We start from the raw sequence: 23,801 nt of genomic DNA, 5'->3' as shown, positions 1-23,801 counted from the left end.
GATAAACCTGCGGCTATCTACGCGAGGACACGCGCGGCCTATTCAGGTTTAGCGGAATCGGGGCACTGGGGATAACCTTCCCGGCTAACTACGCGAGGACACGCGCGGCCATGGAAAGCTATACTACGGGGGAAAGGAAGGAAGAGTCCTGCGGCTATCTACGCGAGAACACGCGCGGCCTATTCAGGACTCGGCCCTACGGGAAGCCCGGGACGAACGCGAGAACGCACGCCGCCACACCGGGCTGAGCAGCCGTTGTTTCCAGCGCGGGCTCGAAACATCGACTGGCTAACGCTTCATGGTCCGCGCCGCTTATATAGGTGCGCGGCGCCAGTGTCACGCGGCAGGGGTGTGATCGCTGCTCTCTGCCCGCCGCGCGTCGCGCCCCGCCGTTGCGTTGTGACGTCGCCGTGACGTCACAAATTGTTAATACGTACTTATAGTTATAATTATCTTTTTCTAAGGGTCCTAAAATATCTAAAGAAACTCTTTCAAAGGATGAGCTTGGTGTTGTAGTTATCGCCATTGGCTCCTTAACGTATTTATTTGTGTGTTTGTTGTGTTGACAATGTGCACATTTTTTTACGTATTCGTATACATTGTGGCTCATTCTTGGCCAGAAGTAATGTTGTTTTATATTATTAAGCATTCTATTAACCCCCGCGTGGCCACTGGTGGATCATGGAAATCGTTTAAAATAACTCTTATTTCCTCTTTATCATATACTGTTGTTTATATATCAAAATAAGTTTAAAATATAGTTCCTAGCGCCATCTAGTACAGGCATGTAACAACATATGTCTATGCTAATCTCTGCTCTTATGAAATAAAATCCCGTTACTTGTCAACCGTCATCCGTGTGTTTCATTACTTTCTTTAGAGGTTATGGGCGTTTTCCCGTATTTTTAATAAAAAATATTAGTAATTGTTAGTGTTTTTTTCGTGTTTAGTGCGTGAAAATGAGTTCTAATTTTCTGACGAACGTGCCGAAGCTTAAGGGTTGCGAAAATTACGACGATTGGGCGTTCGCAGTAGAAAATTTGCTGATACTTGAAGGCGCGAACAAGTATCTGAAAGAAGAACCTCCAGCAGACGGGACTGCAATAACAGCAGCAGCAGACACTGCAGACGCAAAAGCACGAGCGAAACTGATTTTGACGATTGATTCATCGTTATTTGTGCATATAAAGAATGCAAAGAACACGAAGCAATTGTGGACAACGATGAAGACTTTGTTCGACGATTCAGGATTTTCGCGGAGGATTATTTTGCTTCGTCATTTAATATCCATCAGACTGGAAAACTGTGAAAATATGACGAATTATGTAACACAAATAGTTGAAACCTCGCAGAGATTATCCGGTACAGGTTTCGAAATCAATGATGAGTGGGTAGGTTCATTGATGATAGCTGGTTTACCAGAACGATTTATGCCTATGATTATGGCTATCGAGCACTCTGGAATCAGTATAACGGCAGATTCAATTAAAACCAAATTACTCGATATGGAATCAAGTCAAGTATGTGAAACTGAATGCAATTCAGCATTAGTTACAAAAAGTTATTTGAAGAAGAAGTGCAGCAACACTAGCATAGCAAGTAGGGATTGCAATCCGGTCCGGCGGATCCGGTAATCCGGCCGGATCCGGCACTTTTCAGGAGCTACCGGATCCGGTAAAAATCACCGGATCCGGACCGGATCCGGTCAAATAAAAAAAAACGCCTAAATACAGCACGCACTGTGCGGTTTAGATGAGGAAAAGGCGACGGATGAGATACATCAACTTGAACAGAGCATAAAACGAATGAAAAAGTTTAAATTTAGTTAAATAAAAATATATTTATTATGACGATGACTGGGAACAGAAGTTGCCTTTCATGTTGGTGGCACGATACGACGATTACATAAATACTGTAATAGAAGGAAAAATTAAACGATGGAGATGCCATGGAAGGCATTTGTAATTTATGCTAAAGAGAAGAAAAGAGTGTCATAATGTTGTGATAGGAGATTAAAAGTAAACAAATGAGCAGGATTAAGTCGGCGGAACTCAACTGACTAGAGTTGGGCTAATCAATATGTGTTACATGTGTGAATGAATATAAGATTGTAAGTTTGTATTGAAAATGAATGTATGAAATGAAATGATAACATTGATAATCTTTATTTTACATCGATTATATATATATATATATATATATATTGTTTATTTTCTATTCAAATTTGAGAGAGAATCTTTTGTATTTACAATTTCATCCAATCTTATGCAATTTCCTTAATGGTACATGCTACTCTACGTCTAGCCAATTCTTTATTTGATCCATGTAACTTTTCTTAAGGAGTCCCTTTCCGCGATGGATTTCAATCCTACACTCTATTATTTTTCGCATGAGATCGTCGTGTCGTGTTCCATTCCCTATAATTTGACCAATATACTTTTCTGTAAATAAAAAAAGGTATTTTTTTTAAATCATACAGACTACTATTTTCTTGGGCAAAAATGAGGGAAAATTTAATATCATTTTGGTTAATAGTAAAATATCTTATTTTCTTACTAGAATGGATGTCAACGTTACATAGAATTCAATCAAGGAACAGTTACGAAAACTTGTCATTTCACGGAGTTCCAATTCCCACCCCACATCCCATTACCGGGCTTTGGAAACTAATCAAATTTATAATTGTAAACGAAAATTTGAGCACTTGTGAATGGTTATATATGTTATAATATAAATGACCGATCTCATATTTGGGTTTTTAAGTGATATTGACAAGGTCACACTTTTTACTACTAAGGGTTATTTTATTGTTAAGAAGTTATTTATTAACTTCAAATTATAGATTTAGGAATACGTATTACGCAAAAAACTAGAAAAATATGTCATTTAATTAATTTTGATATCCCTATACCAAACCGGATCCGGTCCGGCCGGATCCGGCCGGGTTATGGTCAAAATCCGGCCGGATCCGGCCGGATTGAAAATCAATCCGGTTTGCAATCCCTAATAGCAAGCATAGACAACAAACCTCTCAAACGTCAAACTCAAATGTAAACACGAAGAACCTCACCTGTTATAAATGTAAAAACGCAGGCCATTATCGAAGCTAAATCCACTGTTAAATGAAAAAACAGAAAAGAAAAAGCAGACTAACGCGTTTAGCATCGTTTTTCTTAGTGGAGACTTCAATAAAAGCGATTTTTATGTGGATTCCGGTGCGAGTCAGCACTTTACGGCGAATGAAGCTTGGCTGCAAAATAAAGAGTTTTCGCCGGATATTCCAGACATTATTGTAGCAAATAATACGAAAGTACCTGTTTTGTGTTCCGGAGATATGGAAATTACGACAAGTCACGAATACGAAGTGAACGTGAAAAATGTCCTGTGCGTGCCAGTTATAACCTTTGAAAAGTACTGGTACACGGATATCAAATAAACTAAACAAGCACTATCTTAGTAACCGAACACCTGTCCTGTTCACGTCAACACATGCTGGCCCTGTGAGAACCCCGCCGACCGACGTTGGCGGACGGTGCCGATAACTCTGGCGCCACTGTGACAGTATGCGTTGGCGAGGACTAGAATCGTAACAACAATTCAACTACTTATTTAATGATTATCAATATTATTATATTACCAAATCTATGATAAACTGTAATAAATAAAACAGTAATGTAACGATTAATTTAGTTAATAAATTATCTATAATTCTAACAATATTTCTATGCACCTTCATAAGGCTAGGCCATAGGCTAGTCTAGTAAGTATTTAAGTCGTCGATAGGATTTCAACATATTCAGTGAAGACGAACTGCCTACTTGTTAACATTTACAACTTATAATAAAACCAAACTTCTGGTGATGGGTAGGACATCAATTTCAAATGAGTTTGTAAAAGTACCTCATTCTCAAATGATGAGAAGTATTAGTATATTTTCTGCACCAACTGTTCCATTAACTCCAATGGCAACAATAAATATTTTATTTATGTATATATTCATGTATTCCTACCTTACCTTCTAAATATTTAATTGGAGTGCAATTGTTGAGGTTAAGAACAGTAATTTAACAACAGAAAACAGATAAATTGAAGAATCAAACTAAGGACTGAAAGTACCTACATTAGGATGTAACTACATACTCACGTATCCAGCAACTTTAATTTGATGCTTTTATGAAACTTGTTCTAATTTAGCTGTTCATTATTTTTATTGTTAAATTGTTCAGTATCAATGCAAGCTACTCGATATTATTTTAAGTTTAATAGTCATATTTCAATAATTAAAATAATAATTTTGGTCACTTAAATTATGGATTACTGAGCAAGCTTCGTAAATGCCCAATCAGTACAGTGACTTGGTTGACATTCCAATCGCTTAACAAGTAACCATTTGACCGTCCAGTCTAACTACCAGTTGCACCAGCCACAGTTGATGGACTGGCTAACATCACTCAGTAGTAATATTGCGACGACCGGTTTTGCCTAGTGGGTAGTGACCCTGCCTACGAAGCTGATGGTCCCGGGTTCAAATCCTGGTAAGGGCATGTATTTGTGTCATGAGCATGGATATTTGTTCCCGAGTCTTGGGTGTTTTCTATGTATTTAAGTATTTATAAATATTTATATATTATATATATCGTTGTCTAAGTACCCTCAACACAAGCCTTATTGAGCTTACTGTGGGACTTAGTCAATTTGTGTAATAATGTCCTATAATATTTATTTATTATTATTTATTTATTTAATATAATAAAAGTATAAGTAACCTATGAAAGCCATACAATAAAATTTGAGTATGGGAAGCCATACAATAAATTTTGCGAACACTTTAACAGTGACAGACGGTTTGGTGCAACCAACCTTCTTGAGGTCAGGTTATACTGGTTTGTGCGTTAGTACAATAATATTGATAGCTAACAAAATTGTACATAGATCTTTAATCAGCTGCCGAGTGTTGTTATAACGTTAATGTGAATATAACTCGCAAACGTAGACATGTCACTGGGTGGAATAAGTACGTGCGGGGTGCTCACGAGAAGGCTCGGCTTTGTTTTGGGAGTTGGTTAGTGCACGGCAGACCGAACTCTGGACCCGTGTACAGGGAGATGTGTGAGTCCAGACGTGTGTTTAAATCAATATTAAAGTGGTGCCAGAATAATCAAGAACGTATAAAAATGGACATTTTAGCTGAACAACACTCAAATAAAAAGTTCCGTCAGTTTTGGAAAACCACTAACAGATTAAACCCTAGGTCGAGCCTTCCCGTGAGTGTAGCGGGAGTGTGTGATCCCGTCGGCATAGCAAATGTGTTCCGCTCTCATTTTAGTGTCAAATCTCCACTTGGGACGGCGACGCCGTGGGTGCCTAGTGCTGAGGCTGTCAGTGGCGATCTGAAAGTGGTATTTACCGCGAAGGAAGTGAGCGAGGTCATAAAGGGAATGGTGCGAGGCAAGTCGCCGGGCCATGACAGCCTCAGCATTGAGCACCTGCAGCACGCTGGAGCTCATCTGCACAGGGTGTTGTCAACGTTTTTTACTTTGTGTCTGAGCCACTCATATTTACCGGAAAAGTTGATGCGTACTACAGTGGTTCCTATAATTAAAAATAAAACTGGTGACCATTCTGATGTTAATAACTATAGACCAATTTCTCTAGCCACTGTCATTGCTAAGGTGCTTGATAGTCTTCTTGGTAAGCATTTGGATAAGCACATTAAACTCCACGACGCGCAGTTTGGCTTCAGGCCAAATCTTTCTTGCGAAAGTGCTGTCCTGTGTCTCAAGGAGACTGTGAAGTACTATACTAGTAGAAAGACACCAGTATTCGCCATTTTCCTTGATTTGTCAAAAGCCTTCGACCTTGTTGCCTACGACGTACTATGGAGGAAATTAATGACGGAAACTACCTTGTGTACCTGGAGAAATAACATCCTTGTTTATGCATTGGTATTATAATCAGAGCAACTGTGTAAGATGGGCACGCTATTTCTCCGATGAGTACAGGTTGGAGTGCGGGGTGAGGCAGGGGGGGCTAACCTCTCCCACGCTCTTCAACCTTTACGACAACGCGCTGATCGAGGAGCTCAGCAGTACCGGTATCGGCTGTCATATAAATGGAGTCTGTGTAAATAATATTAGTTATGCGGACGACATGGTGCTGCTGAGCCCCTCGAGTGGCGCACTGAAGAAACTGCTCAATATTTGTGAGTCCTATGCGGTGGCCAACGGACTCAGATACAATGCTCAGAAGAGTGAGTTTATGATGTTCAAACCAGATAAAATTCGTTATACTGATGCTCCTGAGTTTGTACTTACTGGTGTAAAACTACATAGGGTAGACAAGTTCAAGTATCTGGGTCATTGGGTCACCGCGGACCAAAAAGACAATGCTGATATAGAGCGGAAGAGCAGGGCGCTGTCTGTCCGATGCAACATGCTGGCCCGTAGGTTTGCAAAATGTACTGAGCAAGTAAAAATTACACTATTTAAAGCTTACTGCCAGTCATTCTATACATGCAGCCTATGGGTTAACTATACGCAGAAGGCATACAGCGACCTGCGAGTACAATACAACAACGCTTACAGAGCGTTGTTGCGGCTGCCGCGCTACTGCAGTGCTTCTGCGATGTTCGCAGAGTCGCGCACGGCGGGTTTCGCCGCCATTATGCGCGCGCGCTGCGCCTCCATGATGCAGCGCACACGCGACAGCCGCAACACGCTCCTGTGCGCTGTTGTTGATCGCTGGGACTCGCCAGTGTTGAAGAGGTGGATTGGGCTCCATGCTCTTACATAACATTATTTTTATTTCTATGTTATACACTAACACTAGTTTCTATGTTTTTTTTTTATGCTTTTATGTAATTACTAACAAAATATGGATCCTTGGTCTGAATTAAAGATAATAATAATAATAATAATCAGAATATTATTTTGAAGCAAATATAACTACTACAAGAAATAAATAGTTAGCTATTTATATAGACATCTCCATAGTTTGTAAATTGCTTGTCACAATCAGACTACAGAGCACTTACCTAGTTCCATTGCACGGGACTAAAACCCTTAGGTATACTTCTCAGTTCTCATCACTATTTTCCATTAGTCAAACTTATTCCAAATTTCCAAATTTCCTCCAAATTTACTCTCAATGCGTAATTAACGATCTACCTAAGAGTATCGGCTCCATAAATCGGGACTTGGAACACATTTCCAGTTGGAGCAAACGCTATGGGCTGAAAGTTAATCCGTGTAAGTCGCAAGCTATAATTTTAGGCAGCTCTCAACTCATTTCTCGGATTGACTTTCTTAACTTACCTTTCATAGTGTTTGATGGTGTCCCGGTTCCATTATCGAGCCAGGTAAAAAATCTTGGAGTTATATTTGATCGCACACTGTCTTGGGTACCACAGATAAGTGAGATCAGTAGGAAGATGTTTGCTTCTCTGGGGTCACTTCGCAGGCTTCGTAGCTTCTTGCCGCTCGCTACCAGAATTGCGCTTGCTCAATCTCTTCTTCTCCCTATATTGGATTATGCCGATATTTGCTATCTTGATCTTACAGAGGACCAGCTAAATAAACTTGAGCGCCTTCAAAAACGTCTGTATAAGATTCATATTTGGATTACGCAATATGACCACGTCTCTGAATTTCGTACCCAGCTCAAGTGGCTCCCTATTCGTCATCGCCGTAACTCTCATATTCTTGTACTTCTTTATAACATTCTTTTCAACCCCTCCACCCCTCTATATCTGAAAAAGCGTTTCAACTATCTTTCCTCGGTCCGCTGTGCGGAGATGCATCTCCTTGCTCCACCACCTTCATCATCAAAATTTTATAGCAACTCTTTTTCTTTTCGTGCTGTTCGGTTGTGGAATGCTTTGCCATTAGACATTAGACGTGCTAAATCCCTTCCCGTTTTCAAAAATCTTTTGAAGACTCACTACCTTTCGCTGCCTTAACTTGCCTTTATTTATGATTGTATAATATATAATGTATGTATGTATATATGTATTTATTTTATTAGTATGTAGGTATGTATTATATTGTTTGCGTCTTCATTTTGTTGAATTATATGTATATCGGCACTACCCGTTCAATGTTATAAGTTCATTGTTTCCTGCTACCCAAAGGTTGTCTGGAAGAGATCGCTTCTTAGCGATAAGACCGCCTGTTGTTACCTAACTTTTACGTGTTTTTTCATTTCATGTCTATTTTTAAATGTATGGTGCACAATAAAGAATATTTACTTACTTACTTACTTACTTACTTATTTGAAACATTTTATTTTTAAACTTTTCAAGTGTAGCGGTCAATTTTGTCCTTAGTTCATCCCGTGTGAACTTTACACAATTACTCACCAGCCAGCACAATGACTGTGTTACTTGTATAGGCCAATTGTCCATCACAATGATATCTGTGAACATAATGTAAGAACACACACACACACAACACAAAAATATTTATTTGATAACAGTAAATCACCATACTGAATATACTGTATTACAATAGTGCATGAATAAAACCCTTATACCTACATCTCAACCTACTTTCTTGCTTGTAAAACTCATTTGAACAGGTAGTGGTCAATTTTGTCTTTATTCCTCTTCTGGAACCAACCAGCCATTTTCATTTTGCTTGTATAGTTACACAGGTGATTATTCCATCCTAAATTATATTGTACTTTCAGGGGGGTACACTATTCCCTTAATACCAGTCATTTAAATAAATGACAATGTAATAAAATCACTTTTGTCACTAAGAAATACCGGATAATTAATTAATTAAAACTCAAATGGGATCATGACAAAATTACTGTTCAATATTCAATCTAGTCTAGGGTGAAGGCTTCAGTGGGTACACCAGCAAAATCACTGTGCCACAGTAGGTATCAAACACTTTGCTTTAAACTTAAGGGCAGTTCATCATGCATTTCTTACCATTAAGAAAATTCCTTAAATATAATTTGAAAGACACACCAATACTTTCCAATTGATAGGCCTGAAGCTGAATGACCTTATATGACCCCGGTGGAACTTCAGGAATATTACGCTTATATAACCTTAATGGTAACTAAAAAACTAACTCAATATATATCATTACTTGTTTTAATCATGATTTGATATTGAATTCAGCATTTGAACAAGATGCCAAGTACATTTATTGTACAGCACAAATAAGAATATCAAATTTGAAACTGCCAAGCCTGGTTTCCTGACTTGACATGTCATGTTATACAATTCTGATTACTTATATACTTTCTCAACTGCACAAACTAAACCATGCGCAATCTCATAAATAATCCTATTACGCTTCGCACAGTTTAAGTGAACATTCACTACATATTCAAATTAATTCTCAGTTCTAAATATAATAAATATCTCATAGTATTTATTACCTGTTTTGCTATCATAAACAAACCACTCTCCTGTATTGTAGACCAACATCATGAGTTGTGATCGAGTTTTGTTTGACTCGCCTTGTTCACGGAGCTTACCGGCAGGTCAATGACCGGTAGGTGATAATATTGTACTTCTCCGAATTCATATATAATTTATAACAATTCACACGTGTGTTAACTAGGTTTTGAACAATACATTGAAACACTTCGCGACCCAAAACTTAGTGCATTTTCCCAAAGTAGGTACGTGCCCATTATAAGCGTAATAATGCTACTTCCAAGTCTTCCAACATTACGATTTCGTACGAGAATCAACTTATTTAACTGAAATACTTTGTGAGCATGAATGTTTAAGATCTCACTTCTGAAATGAAAGATATAAAACGCACTAGGTCTTGAGTAATTGATTTATTTGTGAATTAAGTACATGATAATATTAAGTCCGACGACCGATGCTCACGTTGGCGCGGGAAGCTCCCTTGACAGCCGCGCCCATGACAGCTGGGCTGTCAGTTAGGGCACGTTTACAAACCCGGACAATATAAATATTAACAACTAGTATCAAAATAGAAATAGTTTGATGACAGACGGTGTTTTCCAAATAATAATGATATAAATTATCTTACATTTCTAACACTATCTATGTCTTTACAGCGGCTGTGTAGTTGACCAATACCAGCAAGAAGTACAAGCGGACCTAAAAAATATAGTCCGACATCTATCGAAGCCTCATCAGGGATAGCGCGTCGTTTCATGTGTGAACATTTAGTAATCCAGACAGAGTTGGTCCCTTACATACTTCGACCACTTTCTCAGCATCCTGTCGAATAGATGCCAGCAAATATTCGACCCTAGATCCACGACAGAACTCTTTTTGAAATCCACGAGATAACAACCTTATTCTTCGTTTACGTAAAAATATCCTCAAATCAATCGTTACAATAAATGCCCCTTGTGACTTAATTCAATTACTGATCATTTTTGGAACAAGTTATAAACCCAATGAAATCTTCTCCGATACTACGGGAACAGCGCCTCTCTCGTAACGTCGGAGGTAATTTTAAACTAAATCTTACATCACTGACTCCCGTTGTAGTAAATAACTTATAAATGTTATCATATCTTTTACAAAGCTAAATACAAAGATAATCACCAAACCGAGATAATCGAGTTTAGCCCTATGGTTGGCTGGTAGAGAATGCCTTTAGGCATTAAGTCCGCCATTTGAATTTTTTTTTGTGCAATAAAATTTAAATAAATACAAAAACGATTTTGATTTTATGACGAACAGAATAAATGTATTATCCAAATACATGATGTACTTCTTCTATTTCCTTAGACTCATTTTCCGATGTAATCAGATTCACTTTTTACCAGTCTTTTGGCGTTTATGAAATTTGTTATCATTTTGGTTGTTTTCAAATTTCCGTTTTTCAGGTTAGCTCCCACAACGCGCAATAAAATGCCCCAATTTCCCACATGAATGTCATTTTTTCCCTTTCGCTGGATACTTATGTTCAGTCGTTTGAAGTACCATTAGACCACATCGTTCACATGTGTTAACTTTCTCTCTATTCCTCGTGTAAATCGTCTTTCTCTTGTAATTTCTATTTCCTCGAATAACTCCTTCCCTTGAATTAAATAATTTCCTGCAGGCCCCCCAACGAGCTTCTAGGTATATGTTCAATGACCTGATCTCTTGCACTTTTCCCAACGAACCGCAACCGTAGCCTTATCTGACTTCATACCTGCAACCCAAACTCTAAACTCTCACAATGTCGGTACATTTTTAGTCGTAAAAGACATATGTAGGGTTAGAGCCGGCTAAGTTCAATTCGACATTCATAAGCACATTGTAAAATGCCTACTTTAAAAATAACTTATATAAAACATGTAATGTAGGCCGATACAGCCGCAACAAATTCAAGTATGGTTCACATGTAATGTAGGCCCATACAGCCGCAAAACAATCACGTATGGTTCACATTCAATGTAGGCCCATACAGCCGCAAAACAATCACGCATGTTTCACATTCAATGTAGGCCCATACAGCCGCAAAACAATCACGCATGGTTCACATTCAATGTAGGCCCAAAGCGCCGAAAAACAATCACGCATGGTTCACATTCAATGTAGGCCCATACAGCCGCAAAACAATCACGCATGGTTCACATTCAATGTAGGCCCATACAGCCGCAAAACAATCACGCATGGTTCACATTCAATGTAGGCCCATACAGCCGCAAAACAATCACGCATGGTTCACATTCAATGTAGGCTCATACAGCCGCAAAACAATCACGCATGGTTCACATTTAATGTAGGCCCATACAGCCGCAAAACAATCACACATGGTTCACATTCAATGTAGGCCCATACAGCCGTAAAACAATCACGCATGGTTCACATTCAATGTAGGCCCATACAGCCGCAAAACAATCACGCATGGTTCACATTTAATGTAGGCCCATACAGCCGCAAAACAATCACGCATGGTTCACATTCAATGTAGGCCCATACAGCCGCAAAACAGCGACATCGCGCGAGAGCGTAACGCCGCCGTCGTCCGATAGATGCCGCTAGCGTCTATGTAGTCGCTCCGCTCCACGCCATGACGTAGTTTCCGCATCCCCTCCCTGCAAACAGAGCTGCCAACGCGCCACGACTCGCCGCCACGCGCCATGTCATTGTTGAGGAGAAGTACCGTCAGAATAAAAAGGCTACCAGGAAAACATTACTCAGATCTGGGACGTATTCAGGAAACATAATAAGAATTTTATTGGAAGGTAAAATTCTCATATTATGTGTTCCGTTTTACGTCCGAGACCTTAAATTGAGACCTGTTTATTATCTCCTGGTGGCGAGTCAGCGGGCGTGCAGGCGTTAGGGCTACAGCTACTGGCATAGAAAGAATAAATACGATATATTATTTCGACCCATGAAATCATAGTAACACGCTATAATTATGCATTACTTATAGGAAATTGAAAATTTAAACTGTAACCCGCATGCAACAGCGCATGTGTGTGTCGTTCAATATAACTAGTATTTCGCTCGCAAACGATAGGTATCGTTTCCAAACCGCGTGTGATTTATTGCAAAGTCTGAGGAGCGCTTAATTGATAGATTAAAGTCACCATAGAAATTAAAATATCCTGTACCTATCTGTGCTAAGCCGTAATCTTTCATGTAAAATAACTAATAATTATGTTATTTTAAATTTATTTTATTTCGTCTTTCTCTTGCTACATAAGTCATAAATAATACATGAGTAAACTGAACATTGATACCATACTCTACTATACTTTCTTACAAACATGATTACCAGAATTGCAAGACCCTTCACCAATAGCTACTTGCCCTTCGAGGAGTTACCAGGACATACCTGGTAACTCCTAAGCTCCTAACCCCTTCTTGATCGAGCCTGCTCATAATATAATAAATAAGAAGCGGTAAGAGCGTGCGACTTGCAATCCAGAGGTCGCGGGTTCAAACCCTGGCTCGTACCAATGAGTTTTTCGCAACTTACGTACGAAATATCATTTGATATTTACCAGTCGCTTTTCGGTGAAGGAAAACATCGTGAGGAAACCGGACTAATCCCAACAAGGCCTAGTTTACCCCTCTGGGTTGGAAGGTCAGATGGCAGTCGCTTTCGTAAAAACTAGTGCCTACGCCAAATCATGGGATTAGTTGTCAAGCGGACCCCAGGCTCCCATGAGCCGTGGCAAAATGCCGGGACAACGCGAGGAAGAAGAACACGTTGATCCAATTCCATTTCCATTACAATTAGAACAATACACTAAATTTATTGCGTAACAAACTATCCTCTGATAGCTCAGTTAAAAAGCGGGTGGAAAACGCATGCGCGAGGTTTTGTTTTAATGTTCCTCGTAGGGCGCACATCACGTCACGCCCTACCTTAACGAGAAGGGAATTCTAAAAATGAACTTACGACGTGAATTGCACATGGCTTCGTGCACAAAGTTGTACACTCAAAAAGGCCTGAATATTTGTTTGAGAAAATTGCATGGGCAAAAGATCAACACCATTTTAATACACGTAGCAAAATATTAAACAAGGCAGCCATACCTAGACACAAAACCAAGGGATGTAGAGGCGGATTTAAAGTCAGTGCAGCGGAAATATGGAACAAGCTTCCCTCACCTCTTCATCTTAACATGTTCCAAACATCGTTTAAAGATGAATTGAAAAGTTGAAAACCGTGTTGCTTAAAAGACAAATTGACTTTAATACTCCATATTCAGTGTACCTATCGAAATAATTTTACTAGATACTTATTATTCTCTCTTTTTTAGGGTTCCGTAGTCAACTAGGAACCCTTATAGTTTCGCCATGTCCGTCTGTCTGTCTGTCTGTCTGTCTGTCCGAGGCTTTGCTCCGTGGTCGTTAGTGCTAGAAAGCTGAAATTTGGCATGGATATATACATCAATAAACCCGACAAAGTCGTACAATAAAATCTAAAAATTTAATTTTTTTTAGGGTACCTCCCTTACACGTAAAGTGGGGGTGAATTTTTTTTTTCGCTTCAACCCTAGAGTGTGGGGTATCGTTGGAAAGGTCTTTCAAAATTAATAGGGGTTTTCAAGAAACATTTTTTGATAAAGTGAATATATTCGGAGATAATCGCTCCGAAAGAAAAAAAAAAATGTGCCCCCCACTCTAACTTTTGAACCATAGGTCCAAAAAATATGAAAAAAATCGTGGAAGTAGAGCTTAAGAAATACATTAAATTAAAACTATAGCGGACATGATCAGTTTAGCTGTTTTTGAGTTATCGCAAAAAGTTTTCCCTTCATAGTAAAAAGACTTACTTTAATTAGGTACTGAATATGCAAATTTGCCTATTTGTTTAACTCGGGTGAAAGGTACCGTTTCATCCCTTGGTTAACAATTTACTATACTTTAAGCTCCAGTTTAGCTTATTGTGATGGAAGAGTAACTACGGAACCCTACACTGAGCGTGGCCCGACATGCTCTTGGCCAGTTATTTGTAATTAAATTACCGCTTTTTATTATATTTAAATTAAGTAACATTAATTCTGTAAATAAACAAAGTAATAAGTGTGTACTTAGCAACCGCCTTGTGTCAGCGCCTCAACTCAAAGCAAGCTGAAAACCAGTGCTGAAACCACGCCGTACAGGCGGGGCTTCCAGCACATAGCTGAGACTTAAATGTGTCCAAAATAATTGTAATTTAACCTTGTTGATGTTGCAATATTTTATTTATCTATCTAAAAATCAACAAAATGCCGGAACGCGTCCCCACTCCCCAGCCAGCCGTGTGCTCCAATTTGAATGTAAGAACATCGCCTCACTTCGCTCGCTCGTTCGATTATTGCTTTATGGCCAGATATGACATAGCCAACACAAATAAATAAATAAATTATTCGTTGTTTAAGTACCCTCAACACAAGCCTTATTGAGCTTACTGTGGGACTTAGTCAATTTGTGTAATAATGTCCATTAATATTTATTTTTTATTTTATTTATTTATATAGCACGTAACAATGACCCAGTGTAAGTAAAACATTCGATCCTCAATTCTCTATTCATACGCCTCACTTAGTACTTAAAACCCCTAGATAAGTACCAATTACGTACCTACACACGACTCACGTTCTTTCCAGACTTCACACATACGCGAAATGATCGATACATTTTTTAGTACCTACATTAATTCTCGTCATTAAATTCTCATTCTTAGTATGTTTGCTACAATTATTATATTATTTTTCATTTACTAGATTCTTGAATTTCACTGCATAACCTAGGTACCTACGCCTTGCAATAAATAAATTTGTCCATGTGTGTCCACCATGTTCACTTCGCACATTTGGGCCAGGTGACAGTCGACACGGGGCGTAGGCCTCTTTATATCTATGTATAGGTAAGTATCAGATTTTTTTTTATTTTGTTCATTACTTAAGTTTGTTTTTACGTGATTTTATTGTATTTTGTAAAAATCCGACAATTATTAACAACCTTTGTTTATCAAATTTTTACAACATTCATCATTCTTATTCTAGATATAAATACCTAAATAGATCTCTCTATATAGATAGAATCTTAGTCCCAACAATGAATGATTGATAATAGTTTTTAACCCAAAAATCTATTACACGGCAACAACAATGGTTTATAAACATAACTTTAAGTATCTACGCTCCCGCGGTTGTTTATGTTATAGTTCAATAACCTAATCTGCGTGGCACGCTTAGGGAATGCTAACCGGTTAACCGGTTAACCGGTTACCCGGTAATTTGACCAATATTACAGTCGGTAAAATACCGGTAATTTCCAGCCGTAACCGGGAATTTACCGAACGTTGTATAGGCAAATAAAAATGTAACAACCTGTTGAATTAGCCCATCTATGTCTTCGTACTTATAAAAAAAACAATTACTACGGTTTACGATTACGAAGAGACACTTAAAATACTTACTTTTCTGCATCTTATGATCTCGTCGGAGTAGGAACTAGGAAGCAATGTTTTGTGACAAATGAGTGGTCGCTAATCCCTCGCCCTTTCCCTTCTCGCCACACCTACCCGATCCGCCTTACTATGTTCAGTGTCCTTTGTTTTAGTCTGTAGTGTCAGACAAGTGTGGAATGCGAAAGAACATTTTCTACCGCTGGTTACTTATGTTCAAGATATCGTTCACGAATGTCTAAGCAACGTTCTATATTTTATATATAATTAACAGAATGATCTGATGATGACATGTTCCTGATTCCAACTCCTATCTTAAGAGCCCGGTAACGATTTTAGAGCAAAAAATTTAAATTGAAAGATTTAGTCGTTGTAATTGGACACCTTTTGTTACGTAATATCTAAATAACAAGTATTGGTTTCTATTAGCACGTTTTTTCATCTTGCCTTTTAATAATGAGGTCGCAAGCGTGCGTCCCCGGTAATAGGTGACGAGAAGGGATAGTTTTTAAAAATTCATATAAATTATGGTAGTAAATTATACAAAATGATGTATAAGAACAGTTTCAGCAAATGTTGTAGATTGTTTAAGTATCAAAATTACGTTGAAATTAAGTCAATTTTCAGAGAAATGCTCACTTGTTTTGAAGTAATTTCTGGAGAAAATTGATTTCGTCTAACTTTCATTTACACTACTTCAAATTTATAGTAACAAAAATGTAGTTTATTAAAGTTGAAGTACAGGATATGTGTAATACAAAATTACCATTTTTAGCAGTCCAAACTTAACGAAATTTACAAATAAGATCGACAAAATCACTGCTTTTCGCGCGTTTACCTAAACGTCCATCAGAAAAAAAATCATTACTAATTAAGTGAGTCTGTTTAAAAAAAATATATAATGAAAGATAACAAGACGTGCTAATAGAAACCAGTACTTGTTATTTTTAATAGTTAACAAAAGGTGTACAATTTCATGCGCTTAATCTATCAATTTGACATTTTTGAGACTAAAATCGATAACGGCCTCTTAAAGTGCAATTTTAAAATAACTAGTGTTAAAATGATATGAAACTAATCTTGCTGTTAAATATTCTTTTTTCTTATATTTACTAGATTTTAATGAATGTTGATTACGGTTTTAGTTACTTTAATAACAATATTATATTGATAGATGTGTAAATGCAAACGTGTGTGACATTTAAATGACGACTGTCACTTTTTTGTTACCCTTTGATTACTGCGATTTTTAAAGAATTAAAAAAGTTTAATGTTGCTTATTTAATGTACAAGATCATTTCGCTTTGAAATGATACATGTTTGATTTTTTATTTAATATGATTAGTAAATATATCTTGTTTAATGTTTATAGTTTATTTTCATTATTTTGTTTTGTCGATGTTTCTATAACGTGCTGTTGATTACTTTTAAAGGTTACTGACGAAAATAAGGACACAATCAATAATAATGCAAAATCAATGTTTTTTATTTCATAAACGTATAACCGGTAATTTACCGGTTAACCGGTTAGTGGGACCTCGCGTCGGTAAATTACCGGTAATGAAAAACGCCCGGTTATTGCATTCCCTAGGCACGCTAGTTTGTAGTAAATTATCTCTTTTTTAAGGATTTAAAAGCTTTTGTACTTAACTACCTATTGCTCCCAGATTATCTTTTCTTTTTATATATATATATATATATATATATATATATATATAAACATATATATATATATATATATAATGATTTGGTTTTCATGATTGATTTTGCACTAACCTTTACCCTCGTCGCCACTTGTAGTACTCACTAACCACAATATATTACATTCACTGGCTCGATACCACACCAATGTTCGGCAGACGTCCGTCCGTATTTATTATTTATATATTAACTGTCATCAGACTGCCTACCCACATCCGCGTGCTCGAGACAGCGCCACAGCTGTCACTATGTCTAGGCATAGATAACACTACATTTAGTACCTCCTTTAAAAAAAATTGTATCTCACGGTACTTAAAGTTAGCATCAAAAAACAGTACACCCGCCATTCTGACAGTCAGAATGGCGGGTATACTGTTTTTTGATGATATGCTTTTATACTCATAGTGTTGTGTTCCTGCTGGTGAGTAAGGTTGCCAGAGCTCATCGAGGGGGGGCGGGTTTAGGGTCGGCAACGCGCATGTAACTCCTCTGGAGTTGCAGGCGTACATGGGCTACGGAGACTGCTTACCATCAGGCGGGCCGTATGCTTGTTTGCCACCGACGTAGTATTAATAAATAAAAAAATATTTTTGTTTTGGTACACCCGCCATTCTGACTCTCACGCGAGCAGCCTCGCGAGAAAATATCCTTGCGCGGCCGCGTGCTCGTGAAACTTTTGCCTCAGCAGAGCCAATTTGCTCGGCAACATGGCGTCCCTCAGTCAATTGTTCATAATGGTGCTGTACATATTCACTGCCGTGGCTCGTTTATGTTTTATTTTGCTTTTCAAAGCAATCCATAACAAAAAACTAAAACAAACAAGTTGCAGGAGATTTTGGGTGCAACAAATCTATAAATATCAATACGTAAATAATTATCACGATATGTAAACTACGTATATTGACGAAAAGCCGCGGTGCGTCGAATCGAATTTACCATTCAGAGTAAATGTATGGAAGGCGAATTATTGCGAAGGGAGGATCTGTGGTCGCTACTGCGCGAACAACAGTGTTAAATCTTTCTCCTGTCGTTTTATTCGTTTAAAAAATGTTTAAAGTGTTTGTTACGTACTGTGCTATACACCGTTCTGTAGCTGTGAAAGTGACCTTTAAAACGGTGTTTAATTTATAAATAAACTCTAAGTGGTTTGGACGCTATAGCGAAAATCATTTTAAAAATTATAAAGCAACCGTCGAGGAACTGACCTACGACAACTCGCAGCGCGCCAGCGGCAGCGGTGCGTGAGTCATCGTGCGCAGGCCGGTTACATCATTGCGACTGGACGCTTTACACTGCTGCTTCGAGGTACATTGCTTGCTGCATGTCATAGCGTTAATCATATTGATTAAGAAGACATATTTAATTGAAAATGGCACCAAAACTAGCATGCGCTCATTGTAAGAAGATCATTCTAGATAAAGATTTTCTGACATGTTCGCTGTGTGGACGATCTTATGACCTTAATTGTACACACTCAGAAAAACTTTACGACTTGATGGATAAGGAACGCAGAGCATCATGGAGTTGTTCTAAATGTCGTAAACAGAAAGACCAACCAAAGAAAGCAAGTACACCTATCATTACGAAAAAAAAGGTCACCAAACCTATATCTTCAAAACAAGACATAAAAAACTAGAAGTAAAGCCAAAAGAAACATCTCCTGCACCCCTACATCAGAGCTCGATCGAGCCCCAACAGCTCAACTACTCTGTAGACAACGTTACGGTAAGAAAATACAATGTACCTGTGCATAATTCATTTGATTCTTTGACCGACGAAGAATTCAATAGCTCCATACTTCGAAATGACACGCTCAAAAGAAGTTGCCCAGATTTGACCATTAATTATAAAAGCGGCCAAGTGCGAGTCGGACTCGCCCATGAAGGGTTCCGTACCATTTATGGCGTATTAAAAAAAACTAATTACTAGATCTGGTTCAAACCAATTTTCGGTGGAAGTTTGCATGGTAATGTATATCATAGATTTTTTTTAGATTTTTCATTCTGTTATTTTAGAAGTTACAGGGGGGGGGGGGGGGGACACACATTTTTTCACTTTGGAAGTGTCTCTCGCGCAAACTATTCAATTTAGAAAAAAATGATATTAGAAACCTAAATATCATTTTTGAAGACCTGTCCCTAGATACCCCATACGTATGGGTTTGATGAAAAAAATTTTTTTTTTAAATTTTTATGACGTATTAAAAAAACTACTTACTAGATCTCGTTCAAACCAATTTTCGGTGGAAGTTTCCATGGGAATGTATATCATATATTTTTTTTTGATTTTTCATTCTGTTATTTTAGAAGTTAAGGGGGGGGGGGGCACACTTTTTACCACTTTGGAAGTGTCTCTCGCGCAAACTATTCAGTTTAGAAAAAAATGATATTAGAAACCTCAATATCATTTTTAAAGACCTATCCATAGATACCCCGCACGTATGGGTTTGATGAAAAAAGATTTTTTGAGTTTCAGTTCTAAGTATGGGGAACCCCCAAAATTTATTGTTTTTTTTGTATTTTTGTGTAAACATCATAATGCGGTTCATAGAATACATCTACTTACCAAGTTTGAACAGTATAGCTTTTATAGTTTCGGAAAAAAGTGGCTGTGACAGAATCGGACAGACAGACGGACATGACGAATCTATAAGGGTTCCGTTTTTTGCCATTTGGCTACGGAACCCTAAAAATGAAGTTGAAGAGTTAAAGGTAAAAATTGTGCAACTGCAAGAAAAACTTGAATTTGCCGATAGTTATAGTACTAAACTTTTAGTTGAAAACGATAAACTAAATCAACAGCTCTCCGAATGCAACCGGCAAATCCAACAGTTGAAGGAAATCTGTAAATCTACCTCTAAAGTCACAAAACCATCAAAAACCACAAGTAGTGAGAGCAAACAGCAATCTTCGCAAACGAGTTTCAACTGTGAAAAAATAGAACTTGTAGTAGAAAAGTCTCTTCAAGCATCACAAAGTCCACCAATTATACCTCCCACTACTACATCTAGCGCTGATAACGGGCAAAAAATAACGGAAAGCTGCGAAAACTTGCCTGGTAAAATATATATCCTTGGTGGAGGACAAAGCAAAGGACTTGCGATCACACTATTGAAGTCAAGGCAGAACACACCGTACCAAAAATACGAGGTAACGTCCACTATTAAACCTGACGCGCATTGTGAAGAGATATTGAAATCACCAGAAACTTTAAGTGCTAACTGTAATGATGTTATAATTATAAATATAGGTGAATGTGATTGTAACCCATTAGCATTACTTGCAGAGCTCAGCGGGTTCATAAAAATGCGCCCTAAAGCCTTTATTATTGTTACCGGTGTGAAAAAGAGTATACATTTAAATGAATGCACACTGAATAACACAGTGAAATCGCTTTGCAAACATTTTCAAAACTGTACGTTTTTGGACGTCTCAGACCTAACCTATAATATAAACTTTAAGTATAAATTATGTTCAAAAATTAACTTTCTCATTGACTTTCGGGATTATTCGAATAAATATTTGAGTTACAACAATTTAAAGCAAACTAGGAACTGTAACCCGAATACACAGGCTCATGCATCACGTGCGGAGGAGCGGTGCAACAAAGGTACTATTCCTTATTATTTTAAATACTCGTCGCATAATGTTAGCGACAGCAACGGGACAAGGTTAACACAAAGGTATATTAGTGATTACTTCCCAAAAAGCTGTAAACGAGCTAGTACACCACAACTAACACAACAAAAAAGTACAAGATTAACACAAAAATACATTACTGATCACTTTCCGAAAACCTGTGAGCGAGCTAATACACCACAACAAAAAAACAACTCACTTTTTCGTCCCTCAAAGTTAGTTTATTTTCAATTCTTCACCAAAATATAGCAGGCTTTATGAGCAAAATAGAATTACTAGAATTGACACTAGATGAACTGGATGAAAATAATAAGAAGTTTGACGTGTTATGCCTCACTGAAACATTCATTCGACAGGGTAATGAAGGGAATTTGCGCCTGCCTGGCTACCGGCTGGCAGCGTCTTACTCTAGGTCACACCAAAAGAGGGGTGGCGTTTGCATACTTTGCGCGAGTCATATTCAATCGCGAGAGCTGTCACTTGTAAAAGAGTTTTCTGAAAACTACGTATTTGAAGTCTGTGGCATAGAAATACCGTCAATAAAGTCTATAGTGATTTGTATTTACAAAACACCAACTGCTTCCTTATCATCTTTTCTACATAAATTGGAAATTCTGATGAGTAAGTTAAAACATAAATTAAAGTATAAAATAATTATTGCTGGGGACTTTAACATAGACCTACTAAAGACCACAGAGAATTCAACCGAACTTAAGAGAATTGCTCACAACAATAATTTTGTATTACATATACTACGCCCCACTCGTAAAGACTCATGCTTGGATCAAATATTATCAAACATTTCGGAGGCTCCAGGTGAAGTCCTTGATTTAGGCTTGTCGGATCATGAAACTGCCCAGTCCCTAACGTTCAGTGTCCATAATATACAAAAACCGCGCTTGAATTTGTATCACTATAAAAGAGACTACAGTTTGGATAATATTGCAAAATTCAACGAATGCCTTAGTAGTTTGTCATGGTCAGACGTGTACGCTGAAGGTGATGTGACAGTGGCATTCAATAGATTTTATGATACGATTATACTATTTTATAAATTATGTTTCCCAGTTAACAAAGTAAAACCTAAAAATAGTGCGTGGTTCACAAGAGGTTTTAAAAATTCTGTTAAAACAAAAAGAAGATAGATAGATAGATAGATAAATCATTTATTTGGCAGCTGCAAGAACACACAATATAAAGTTTAAATCATCATAAAGAACACAAATTATTACAGGAACAAAATAAAAATAGTACAAAAGAAAATTGAGAAAACAAAATAGGCATAATTAATAAACAATAAAATAAAATAAAAGTACCTACCTACATACTGTGTGCGTTGCAGCAGGACAAAAGGGTCACGGCTCAGTGATACTCTTCACTCTTTCGAGTAAAGCACTGGTTTTCTGCCGGAACCCAGGTCACAGCAGATGTATAAAATGAGGGTATGTGTGTGTTACATGTTTATAATATATAAGTCGTATTTGATAATAAATAAGTCGGCAAGGATGTGAACAGTGTGTAGGCCCCCTAGTTCTCGTGACTGCCATCTCCACCATGTTAGATTCTGAAATCTGCGACCAAAAAGCCGTATGGAATACCAGCGGTTTGTTTATCGAGGAGAATCTTTTTAAAACTATGTTTAAATGATTTTTTGGATTTCAGCTCTCTCAAAGGCGGGGGTATATCATTCCAGCATTTGGTCGCAAGATAACGGAAACAACCGGTAAAAGCAATTGTCCCTATGAGGATGTATGAAAAGAAGAAATATTAATTTTCGAGTGAAGATACATGGGTGACTTGCAATTTATAACACCGAAGAGAAGACAGGCAAGGTGTAAATGTCTGCGTGATACCATATTCAAAGTCGAAGACTTGTTCAAAAACGGCGTGATATGGCTCCTTGGAGGAATTGTGTAGCAATATCGATGACACGCATTTTGAACTCGCTGTATTAGTCGACGAGTTTTTTTGTTGCAGACGAGGCCCGTACACCACATCGCCGTAGTTCACCTTTGACAGTATGAGCGATTCGCATAAGGTCAAGCGAACTTTTTCGTTTAGAAGGTTTCTTACTTGATACAAAATTTTCAGTCTAAAAAAACAAGATTTGGCTAACTCTGCTACGTGTTTTTCAAACCTTAACTGGTTGTCCATTATTATACCAAGATTTCTAGCCTCTTCTAATCGCTCTATCAATGAGCCTCTAATATTTAGTTGAGGGCTACCGTCTAAGAAAATTTGAGTTTTACTTCCCATAATCATAAACTTTGATTTAGTAGGGTTTAGTAACAGACTGTTTTGTTCAGCCCAAGCGGAAATACTTTCAAGATCTTCATTAATTTTATTGATTGACTCGGCAAAGTCACTAGGACGGGCCGAGTAGTACATCTGAACATCATCCGCATACAAGTGATATTGACAATGTTTAATAACGTTAACAATGTCCGCGCTATAAATAATAAGAGTAAAGGACCCAGAATGGAGCCTTGTGGGACTCCGCGATTTAGGGGTCTAGAGTCAGACACCAATAAAGTGCCATCGTTTTTAGCTATTTTAACTGACTGCATACGACCAGCAAGATAACTCCTAAACCACGAGAGTGACCGTAAGT

General features: G+C 37.8%; 1 protein-coding gene across 1 annotated transcript; it reads left to right on the top strand.

The window, feature by feature from the left end:
* The first annotated feature begins 6,150 nt into the window (after window positions 1–6,150).
* On the top strand, window positions 6,151–6,792 carry LOC133534119 (uncharacterized). Its single transcript, XM_061873208.1, has one exon. It carries the CDS (start codon window positions 6,151–6,153, stop codon window positions 6,790–6,792), a length of 642 nt encoding a protein of 213 aa, XP_061729192.1.
* Window positions 6,793–23,801: the final 17,009 nt, after the last annotated feature.

The sequence above is a fragment of the Cydia pomonella genome, unplaced genomic scaffold, assembly GCF_033807575.1.
Source record: "Cydia pomonella isolate Wapato2018A unplaced genomic scaffold, ilCydPomo1 PGA_scaffold_58, whole genome shotgun sequence".
NCBI lineage: Eukaryota > Metazoa > Arthropoda > Insecta > Lepidoptera > Tortricidae > Cydia > Cydia pomonella.
This window is presented reverse-complemented; position numbering and strand designations above follow the sequence as displayed.